The sequence below is a fragment of the Pongo pygmaeus genome, chromosome 1, assembly GCF_028885625.2.
Source record: "Pongo pygmaeus isolate AG05252 chromosome 1, NHGRI_mPonPyg2-v2.0_pri, whole genome shotgun sequence".
Classification (NCBI taxonomy): Eukaryota; Metazoa; Chordata; class Mammalia; order Primates; family Hominidae; genus Pongo; species Pongo pygmaeus.
The window spans coordinates 24579193-24591439 of NC_072373.2; the positions used below are offsets into that span (position 1 = coordinate 24579193).

At 35.1% G+C, this 12247-nt stretch overlaps 1 protein-coding gene across 2 annotated transcripts in view; it reads right to left on the reverse strand.

The window, feature by feature from the left end:
* DNAH14 (dynein axonemal heavy chain 14) overlaps positions 1-12247 on the reverse strand; it is a 510612-nt gene that overhangs the window by 413990 nt on the left and 84375 nt on the right. For both annotated transcript variants that reach the window (XM_063672417.1, XM_054474368.2), the window contains exon 11: positions 4725-4975. In XM_063672417.1, coding sequence (XP_063528487.1) covers positions 4725-4975 — 251 coding nt within the window. The remainder of the gene's footprint in view (positions 1-4724; positions 4976-12247) is intronic.

Below are 12247 nucleotides of genomic sequence, written 5' to 3' on the forward strand. Positions count from 1 at the left end.
AAAGATCAACAAAATTAACAAATGTTTAACTAGACTAAGAAAATAAGAGAAAAGCCTCAAATTACTAAAATCTGTAATGAAAGAGAAGATATCACTATTGACCTTACAGAAATCAAAACAATTATGTGAATACTATAAACAACTGTATACCAACAGTTTAAATAAGTTAGATAAAATGGACAAAATCCTAGAAAGACATAAATTACCAAAATTTTATCAAGAATAAATAGAAAATCTAAACAAATCTATAACAAGTAAAGAGATTTAATTAGTAATTTTAATACATCCCACACACACACAAAAGCTGAGGCCCAGACTTCACAGATGAATCTTTTAAACATCTCAGGAAGAATTAGCACCAATCCTTCATAAAATTTTCAGAAGATAAGTGGTAATAACGCTACCCAATTCATTCTATGAGGTGAGTATTATCCTGAATCCAAAACCAGACAAACACATCACAAGAAAACTACAGACCAATGTCCTTTACGAATATAGATGTGAACATTTTCAACAAAATAATACCAGACTGAATCCAGCAGCATATACAAAGGATAATAAACTAAAATTAAGTGGGATTTATCTCAAGAATGCAAGATTGGTTCCATTTATGAAAATGTATGTATGTAATGTAATATGCTACATTAATAAAGTAAAAGACACATGGTCATCTCAACAGACAGAAAAAAAAAGTATTTGACAAAATCCAACACTATTTCATGACAAAAACATTCAAGAAAGATAGATGGTGATATGGTTTGGATTTGTGTCCTCAACCAAATCTCATGCCAAATTGTAATCCCCAGTGTTGAAGGAGGGGTCTGGTGGAAGGTGACTGGATTAAGGGGAAAGATTTCCTCTGTGCTGTTTTCATGATAGTAAGTTCTCAGGAGACCTGGTTGTTTTAAAGAGTGTGTAGCACCTCCCCCTACATCTCTTCCTCCTGATCCAGCCATGTAAAACATGCCTGCTTCCCTCTTCACCTTCTGCCATGATTATAAGTTTCCTGAGGTCTCCCAGACATGCTTCCTGTACAGACTGTGTAACCATGAGCCAATCAGACCTCTTCTCATTATAAATTACCTAGTCTCAGGTAGTTTTTTATGACAATATGACAACAAACTAACACAGATGGGAACTTCCTCAACCTTGTAGGAAGCATCTGTGAAAAACCCACAGGCACATCATACTTAATGATGAAAGACTGTATGTTTTCCTCCTGAGCTCTGGAACAAGACAGGGATGTTTGCTTTCACCATTCCTAATCAACACTGTATTGAAGTACTTACTAGCCAGAGGAATTAGGCAATAAAAAGAAATAAAAGGTATCAGATTGGTAAAGAAGTAAAATTATCTCTATTTGCAGATGACATGATTTTGCATATAGAAAATTCTAAACAATTAGTTTTAAAAACCTATCAGGGATAATAAAAAAAGTTCAACAAAGTAGCAGGATATAAGATCAATATACAAAAATCATTTGTATTTCAATATGCTGGCAATGAACAACCGAAAAATAAAATTTAAAAATAATTCCATTCACAACAGCATAAAAAATGATAAAATATCTACAAAAAATTTTAACAAAAAAAATGCATGACTCATACACTGAAAACCACAAAATATTGAAAGAAATTAAAGAATGCCTACATAAATGGAAAGACAGACCATGTTCATGGATTGGAAGACTATACTATTAGAATGAAAATACTCCCCATATTTATCTCCAGTTTTAATGCTGTCTCTATCAAAATTCTAGCTGAATATTTGCAGAAATTGTCAAGCTGATTCTAAAATTCATATGAAAATGCAAGGGACCCACAATAGCCAAAACAATGTTGAAAAAGAAGAGCAATGTTAGAAAATTCCCAATTCCCAATTTCAAAACTTACTACAAAGCTATAGTAATCAAGACAGTATGGTACTGGCATAAGGACAGACATGGAGCAATGAAATGAAATTGAGAGTCTGAAAATAAACCCATACATTTTTGGTCAGCTGACTGTCAATGAGGGTGCCAAGACAATTCAATAGAGAGAGAAATAGTGTTATTCTTTTCAACAAATAGTACTGGGACAACCGGATATTCATATACAAAAGAAGAAATTTGGACCCTATCTCATACCATCTACAAAAGTTAACTCAAAATGCATCAAAGCCTAAATGCAAGAGCTAAAGTTATAAGATCTTACATAAAAACAAGAGTAAATCTTCAAGACTTTGGATTAGGCAATGATTCTTAGATACACTTAAAGCACAATCAATCAAATAAAAGTTAAATTAAATAAAAATTAAATTAAAAATTAAATAAAAATTAGAAATTAAAAACTTTTTTACTCCAAAGGATACTATTAAAAAAAGATGACCCACAGAATCTAATAAATAAAGAACTCTTAGAACTCAGCAATCAAAAGACAAATAACTTAGCTGGGCATGATGGCATGAACCTGTAGTCCCCGCTATGTGGGAGGCTGAGGTGAGAGTATCACTTGAGCCCAGGAGTTCAAGACAAGTCTGAGAAACACAAGACCCCATCTAAATGAATTAATTAATTAACTAACACAATTTTAAAATGAACAAAGATTTTGAATAGATATTTCCTCAAAGAACATATATAAATGGTCAAAAAGCACATGCAAAGATATTCAACATCATTAGTCGTTATGGAAATATTATACTAATCAATACTGTTAAGAGGTCAGTGGAAACAGATTCAACAATGATTGATGCTTTTTATCAGACATTTACTGTGTTTATTCTCAAACAACATTATGGCATAGGTATTACTGTTATCTTCATTTTATAGATGAGAAAATTGAAGTCTAAATAATTTATTTATTATTTATTTATATATTTAGTGATCATGGCTCATTGCAGTCTCAACCTCCTGGACTCAAGCGATCCTCCCACCTCAGCCTCCCAAGTAGCTAGGACTACAGGCATGCAGCATCATGCCTAGCTAATTTTCTTAGGTTTTTTTTGTTGTTGTTGTTGTTTTGTAGAGACAGGGTTTCACTTTGTTGCCCAGACTGGTCTTGAACTCCTGGATTCAAGTGATCCTCCCACCTCAGCCTCCCAAAGTGTTGGGATTACAGGTGTGAACCACCATGCCCAGCCAAATTTATTCAACCTCTGCTGGGTTAATAGCTCAACTAAGTAAAACTAGCAAGAGTCAAATCAGAGATTAAAACCCATGTGGTCTGACTCCACGAAAAGATGTGCTTAAACCTACATATATATATATTTGAGATAAGATCTCACTCTGTTGCGCAGGCTGGAGTGGAGTGGCATGATCACAGCTCACTGAAGCCTCAACCTCCCAGGCTCAAGTGATCCTCCCACATCAGCCTCCCAAGTAGCTGGGACCACAGGTATAAGCCAGTGCCATTGTGCACAGCTAATTTTTGTTATTTTTTGTGGAGACAGGGTCTCGCCATGTTGCCTAGGCGGATCTTAAACTCCTGGACTCAAGTAATACATCCTCATTGGTCTCCCAAAGTGTTGTGATTACAGGCGTGAGCCACTGTGCCTGACCTATATATATTCTTCCTGTAACATAAAAAATGCATACAGGAGACAGTGTGTTTAAAAAACAAGCTATAAGTTAGTATACTAGGATTACAACAATGGAAAAACATTTAGGAAAAGACTATAAAAATCATATAAAAATGATAAGATGTTGTAATTAAGTGACAGAATTAAGGATATTTGTTTTCTAAATTTGCTATATGACGAATTAATTATAATAATATCTTTCAAAAACTATGTTAAGAATATAAAGACCTTTCCTAAACACACACACACATTGTTTTAAAGGAAATAAAATTATAATGCACTATCACTAAATAGTTGTGTTCTTACATAGGTTAAAATCCTGGCACTGACTCAAACCAGTTATAAGTACTTAGATAAGTGATGTTAGCTATGTAGATTCAGTAATAATTAGAAAAACAAAATATTATCTTGAATAATCTTCAAAATTTTTTGAATTGATATATTTTCAGCTACCTAGTTATAAAACTTTAATTAGCCTAAAATGATATTATTAAATTTTGATAAATAGAAATTAAAGTATGCCAACATTTCAATTCATAGTCCTGTTTACCAGCTACAAAGTATGCCATCATTTCAATTAATATTCCTGTTTCACCAGTTACAGTAGATATATCCAGTTGTGGAAAATAAGAAAAATGCTTTGTTTTTAACAGTAGTGTTTAGAAGGTAAAAATGTTTTTCAGATAGTTTTCTCATTGGGAAAATATTCAACAGATATTTCTTGGAATTGACTCAAATTACAATTGGACTTTGTAGCTCCTTCCAGAATTCTCACATATCTTTAAAAACTAACTCTGAACTTGGAAGACAGAGTATACTTAGGCACAGAATTGCCAGATATAACAAATAAAAAATATATTTGCTAAATTATCAGAGAAATCTGAATTTCAGATAAACAATAATTTTAACACAGGTAATACTTGAAGTATACTAAAATTATGTATCATTTATGTGAAATTCAAATTTTACTGGGCATCCTATAGCACCAATATTAAGTAAGGTATTACCAAATAATAAGTTCTGTTAATAGCAAAAATGTGTACATGTACACTACCACAAGGAGAATTTTCAAACTCTAGCTTAAATTATTGAATATTTCCTCCATATGTGGGAATATGTTAAAATATTATAATTGTAAGTTACTTTTTGAGTTCAAAAAAGTAATTTACCTGATGAGATTTTCATTCTTTTTTTCCACTGAAAATGGCATTCCAGCAGAACCATTAAATAATTCCAAAAGTAGTGTGACTGCAGTGTTCATAAGTTGACAAATGAGTTCCTGAAATATGTAGTCAACCAGCATTACAAACTTGAAAAATGTTTCTAATAAACGTCTATATTTAGGCAGCTTGAAATGTGTTGTGTCATCTTCAGAGAGTTTTGACTCAAAATACTCTTTGATTTCATTCTTTTCTGCAACCTACAATTTAAAAAACAATTGAGAAACAAGTATTGATTTTCTGTGTTAATATAGCATGATTTCTAGTTTACAGTTTTTTTTTTTTTTTACCAATATTAACTTTAATTAGATGTTAATGTTAAGAATTGATATTTTAATACCTCGAGCAAAAAATGATTTAAAGGGTAGGCCTAAAAAGCAACAGATAAATTAAAATAGAATTCTAAAAATTCTTCAAGTAATACTAAAGAAGCCAGAAGAGGAAGGACAGAGGAAAAAAAAAAAGACAGAGGAGGCAAAACAAAAACAAGTAATAGTAGATCTAAATTTAACAATATGAAAATTACATTGTGTTTTTACTTGTTTGTTTTGTTTTTATTTGTTTGTTTTTTCTTCTACTTTTATTTTACGTTCTGAGGGTACATATGCAGGTTTGTTACACGGTTAAACTGTGTATTGTTGAGGCTTGGGGTATGAATTATCGCATCACATGGGTAGTGAGCATAGTCAACGATAGGTTGCCTTCTAACCCATACCTTCCCCTCACCCTCCTCCCTCAAGCAGTCTCCAGTGTCTATTGTTCCCATCTTCCTGCCCATGTGTAACAATGTTTATCTCCCACTTATATGTGAAGATATGTGGTATTTGGTTTCTGTTCCTGTGTCAGTTTGCTTAAAATAATGACCTCCAACTGCATCATACTGCTGCAAAGGATATGATATCATTCTTTTCATGGCTGGGTGGTATTCCATAGTGTATATGTACCACATTTTCTTTATCCAGTCCACCAATGATGGGCATCTAGGTTGATTCCATGTCTTTGCTATTGTGAATAGTGCTGCAATGAACATAAGCATGCATGTGTCTTTTTGGTAGAACAATTTATTTTCCTTTGGGTATATACCCAGTAGAGGGATTGCTGAGTTGAATGGTAGTTCTCTTTTAAGTTCTTTGAGAAATCTCCACACTGCTTTCCAAAGTGGCTGAACTAATTTACATTGCTACAAGCAGGGTGTTTCCTTTTTGCCACATCCTCACCAGCATCTATTGTTTTTTGACTTTTTAATAACAGCCATTAGATTGGTTTAAGATGTTAACTCATTTCGGTTTTGATTTGGATTTCTCTAATGATTGGTAGTCATATTTTTGATATATTCGTTGGCTACATGTATGTCTTCTTTTGAGAAGTATTTGTTCATATCCTTTGCCCATTTTTTAGTGGAGTTATTTGTTTTTTTGTTTGTTGGGGTGTTTAAGATCCTTATAGACTCTGGATGTTAGAACTTTGTCAGATGCACAGATTGTGAATATTTTCTCTCATTCTGTAAGTTGTCTGTTTACTCTGTTGATAATTTTGCTTGCCATGCAGAAGCTCTTTAGTTTCATTAGGTCCCACTTGTCAATTTTGTTTTTGTTGCAATTGCATTTGGGGACTAGGTCATAAATTCTTTGTCAAGGTTGATGTCCAGAATGGTATTTCCTAGGTTTTCTTCTAGGGTTTCTACTGATTTAGGTCTTACATTTAAGTCTTTAATCCATCTTGAGTTAATTTTTCTATATAGTGACAGGAAGGGATCCAGTTTCAATCTTCTGAATATGGCTAGCAGTTATCCCAGAACCATTTATTGAAAAGGGAGTTCTTTCTCCATTGTTGTCATTGTAGACTGTGTGGCTTTATTTCTGAGTTCTCTACTTTGTTCCATTGGTCTATGTATCTGTTTTTGTACCCTTACCATGCTGTTTGGTTACTGTAGCCTTGTATAGTTTGAAGTCGGGTAGTGTGATGCCTCCAGCTTTGCTCTTTTTGCTTTGGATTGCTTTGGCAATTCAGGTTCTTTGGTTCAACACAAATTTTAGAATAGTTTTTTCTTTTTGAATTGTGAAAAATGATGTTGGTAATTTGATAGGAATAGCATTAAGTCTGTAAACTGCTTCCGGCAGTATGGCCATTTTAACAATATTGATTCTTCCTAGTCATCAGCATGGAATGTTTTTCCATTTGTTTGTGTCATCTCTAATTTCTTTCAGCAGTGCTTTGTAATTCTCATTGTAGATATCTATCACCACCTTGGTTAACTGTATTCCTAGATATTTTATTCTTATTGTGGCTATTGTGAATGGCATTGATTTGGCTCTCAGTTTGGATGTTTTTGGTGTATAGAAATGCTACTGATTTTTGTACATTGATTTTATATGCTGAAACTTTCCTAAGTTATTTTATCAGATGTAGGAGCCTTTGGACAGAAACTATAAGGTTTCCTAGATAGAGAATCATATCATCTACAAACATATAGTTTGACCTCTTCCTATCTGGATGCTTTATGTTTCTTTCTCTTGCATAATTGCTCTGGCCAGAATTTCCAGTACTGTGTTTAACAGGAGTGGTAAGATTTGGCATCCTTCTCTTGTTCCAGTTATCAGTGGGAATGGTTCCAGTTCAGTATGATGTTCAGTATGATGTTCACTGTGTGCCTGCCATATATGGCTCTGATTATTTTGAGGTATGTGGCTTCAATGCCTAGCTTGTTGAGAGTTTTTAACATGCAGGGATGTTGAATTTTATCAAAAGCATTTCCTGCATCTGTTGAGATGATCATGTGGTATTTGTTTTTAATTCTGATCACATAATAAATCACACTTATTGATTTGCATATGTTAAACCAACCTTGCATCCCAGGAATAAAGCCTACTTCTCCATGGTAAATTAACTTTTTGATGTGCTGCTCGCTGGATTCAGTTTGCTGTACTAAGTTGATGATTTGTGTGTCTGTGTTCATTAGGGATATTGGCCTGAAGTTTTCTTTTCTTGTTGTGTCTCTGCCTGGTTTTGGTATCAGAATGATGCTGGCCTCATAAAATAAGTTACGGAGGAGTCCTTCCTCCTTGATTTTTGGAAATAATTTCAGTAGGATTGGTACTAGCTCTTTGCACATGTGGTAGAATCAAATCCATATGGTCCAGGGCTGTTATTGGTTTTTAGGTGTTTTATTACTGATTCAATTGGTCTGTTATTACTCTTTATTGGTCTGTTCAGGATTTCAATTTCTTCCTGGTTTAATCTTGGGAGGCTATGTGTTTCCAGGAATTTACCCATTTCTTGTAGGTTTTCTAGTTTGTATGCAGAGAGGTGTTTATAGTAGTCTTTGAGATTTTTTTTTTTTTTTTTTTTTTTTTTTTTAGACAGAGCCTTGCTCTGTCGCCCAGGCTGGATTCCAGTGGTGCAATCTTGGCTCACTGCAACCTCTGCCTCCCAGATTCAAGCAATTCTCCTGCCTCAGCCTCCTGAATAGCTGAAACTACAGACACATGCCACCACACCCGGCTAATTTTTGTATTTTTAATAGAGATGAGGTTTCACCATGTTGGCCAGGCTGGTCTCAAACTCCTGACCTCAGGTGATCCGCCCTCCTCGGCCTCCCAAAGTGCTGGGATTACAAGCATGAGCCACCTTGCCCGACTGAGATTTTTTCTGCATTTCTCTGGGGTCAGTTATGATGCCACCTTTGTCATTTCTGATTGGGTGTATTTGGGTCTTCTTTATTTTTTTCTTTATAAATCTAGCCACCAGGCTATCGAACTTGTTTAATCTTCTGAAGAACCAACTTTTGGTTTTGCTGATCTTTTGTATGGATTTTCATGCCTCAATTTTGTTCAGTTCTGCTCTAATTTTTGTAATTTCTTTTTTTCTGTTGGCTTTGGGGTTTGTTCTCTCTTGTTTTTCTGGTTCCTCTAGGTGCAATCATTAGAGTCTTAATTTGAGATCTTTCTAACTTCTTGAGGTAGGCGTACAGCACTATAAACTTTCCTCTTAATCCTTCTTTAGTTGTGTCCTGAAGATTCTGGTATGTTGTGTCTGTTATTAGTTTCAAAGAATTTTTTTAAATTTCTCCCTTAATTTCATTCTCTAACCAAAAGTCACTCAGAAGCTGGTTGTGCTTGAGCTGTGGTCCAACAGTGTGGTTGTTATGGTTTTGATTTTTGTGATTTAGTTGAGACTTACTTTATGGACAAATATGTGGTCAATCTTAGAGTATGTGCCATGTGCTGATGAGAAGAATGTATATTCTGTTGTTAGGCATAGTGTTCTGTAGGTGCCTGTTAGATCCAATTGGTCAAGTATCAAGTTTAAGTCCTGAATAGTTTTGTAGTTTTCTGCCTCAACAATGTGTCTAATGCTGTCATTGGGGTGTTGAAGTCCACCACTATTATTGTGTGGTTGTCTAAAACTCTTTGTAGGACTCTCAGTACTTGTTTAATGAATCTAGGTGCTCCAATATTGGGTGTGCATATATTTAGAATAGTTAAGTCTTTTAGTACTGAACTCTTTATTGTTATGTAATGGCCTTCTTTGTCCTTTTTGATCATTGTTTAAAGTCTGTTTTAGCTGATATAAGAATAGCAACCTCTGCTCTTTTTTTTTTTTGTTTTCCATTTGCCAGACAGGTCTTTCTCTAACCCTTTACTTTGAGTTTATGGGTGTTGTTACTTGTGAGATGGGTCTCTTAAAGACAGCAGACAGTTGGGTCTTGCTTCTTTATCCAGTTTGTCACAGTTGGCCTTTAAAATGGGGCATTTAGCCCATTTACATTCAAGGTCAATATTAACATGTGAGGATTTGATCTTGTCACTGTGTTATTAGCTTGTTGTTATGTAGACCTAATTTTACAGTTGTGTTATAATGTCAATGGCTTATGTACTTAAGTGTGCTTATGTACTTAAGCGTGTTTTTGTGGTGGCAGGGAATCTTCTTTCATTTCCATGTTTAGCACTCCCTTTAGGACCTCTTGTAAGGTAGGTCTAGTGGCAACAAATTTCCTTACCATTTGCTTCTCTGACAAGGATTTCATTTCTCCTTTGCTTATGAAGCTTAGTTTGGTGGGATATGACATTTTTGGTTGGAATTTCTTTTCTTTAAGGATGTTAAAAATAGGCCTCTAATCTCTGTAGACTTGTAAGGTTTCTGCTAAAAGGACTGCTGTTAGCCTGAAGGGGCTCCCTTTGCAAGTGATCTGCCCTTCTCTCTAACTCCCTTTAAGATTTTTTCTTTCATGTTGACCTTGGAGAATTTGATGACTACATGTCTTGGGGATGATTAACTTGGGGATGATCAATTCCTTCACACAGGAGTTCTCTGAATTTCTTGAATTTGCATGTTGACCTCTCTAGCAAGATTTCAAAATTGTCATGGACTATATCCTCAAATATGTTTCCAAAGTGACTTGCTCTCCTCTTTAAGGAAACTCAATCTGGTTAAGAACCTTTGCTGTTTGATCTCTTTACAGAATCCCATATTTCTCAACTGTTGTGTTCATTTTTAAATTTCTTTTTTCTTTATTTTTCATTGCTTCAAGTGAGCAATCTTCCAGCTCTGAGATTCTTTCCTCAGCTTGGTCTAATGCCTCCAATTATATTTTGAAATTCTTGTAGTGAATTTTTCATATCCCGAAGTTCAGTTTGGTTCTTTCTTAAAATGGTTAGGTTGTCCTTCAACTCTTGGATTGTTTTACTGTTTTCCTTGGATTTGGTTTTGACCTTCTCTTGTACCTCGATGAGCTTCCTTGCCATCCAGATTCTGAATTAAATGTGTGACATTACAGCAATTTCAACTTGGTTAAGAACCTTTCCTGCAGAGCTAGTGTGATTATTTGGAGGTAAGAAGACACTCTGGCTTTTAGAGTTGCAGAGTTCTTACGCTGTCTGTTTCTGATCTGTGAAGGCTGATGTTCTTTTATCCTTTGAAGTTGTTGTTCTTTGGACTGGGCTTTGTTTTTTTGTTCTTTATTGCCCTCAAGGATTTGGCTGTGGTGCAAGTTGGGTAAAGTTGAAAGGCTTTGTTTCTGAATGCTTTCAGTGTGCCAACTGTCACTTCAACACTCCTGGGCAGCATGCTTTAACCTTGGGTGGCTAGGACTGGGCCCATAGCTTTGTGCTCTGATCACTCACGGGCAAGCCCCAGCTGGGCTGGAGAGGCCAAGGTGCTCCCAGACTGCAGGCAATAGCACTGCTTGGAAACACTCCAATGTGGCAGTGGTGGAGTCCTTAGTGACCATGCTCTGGTGGGAGGCTGTCAGCAAAAGTGTTCCAATGGGGGAAGCATGAGCACCACAGGTGGGAAGTACTCTGGTGGGGGCAGCAGGGGTGCCATGAGTGAACACATTCTGGCAGGAGACTGCCAGCAAAAGTGCTCCAGTGGGGTAGCAGGGGCCTCATGAGAAAGTACAATGGCAGTGGCTGCTGGCAACAGCAGTCCAGCAAAGTCTACAGTATTTTTATTAGCCTGATTAATATATATTGGAATTTAACTTTATCAACAACTTTCATTACAACTTTTACTACATGCTCGTACTGTATTTAAACATTAGACAAAAAGAAGACTATTTATATGTGCTGAAGCCTATAAAGTTTGGTGTCTCACTTATAAGCAGATAACTTAAGTTTTGGAAATCAAACAAGGAAGTATATACTAATAAACATCTGTGTGTTCCTACATAAAGGGATCATCCTCCAACATACTGAATGTCATCTTGAAAAACAAGAAACTATGTCACCTCCAAATGAAAACAATGATACTGTAGTAACAGGCCCCAGTCATAAAGAAATGTATAAGATGCCAGAAAAATAATTCAAAATAATAATCTTAGGGAAACTCAGCGAAATATATGAGAATACAAATAGACAATTCAGTGAGACCAGGAAAACAATTCATAAATTGAATGAAAAATTGAATAAAGATACATATCATAGAAAAGAACCAAATAGAAATCCTAGAGCTGAAGAATTTAATGAAGGAAATTTAAAAATGCAACTGAGACCTTCAGCAACAGGCTAGACCAAGCAGAAGAAAATTTCTGAACCTGACGACCAAGCATTTGAAATAACACAGGCAGACAAAAAAAGAAAAGAAAAAGAAAAAAAACAGTGAAGAAAACCCACAGGATTTATGGAACACCATTAAGTGACAAATATTCAGATTATGCTTGTTGCAGAAAGAGAAGAGAGAAGAAAAGCAAGAAAAATATGTTTAATGAAATAATAGCTGAAAATTTCCCATGTCTTGCAAGAGAAATGAACATTCAGGTCTAATAAGCTAAACAAACCCAAAGAGATTAAACTCAAACATGTCCTCTCTGGGGCACATTATAGTCAAATTGACAAAGTCAAAGAGAAAGAAAGAATTTTAAAAGCATCAAGAACGTCAAGTCACATATAAGGGAATTTCCATTAGATAAGCAGATTTCTCAGCAGAAACTTTACAGGCCAGGAGACATTGGAATGATATATACAAAATATTGA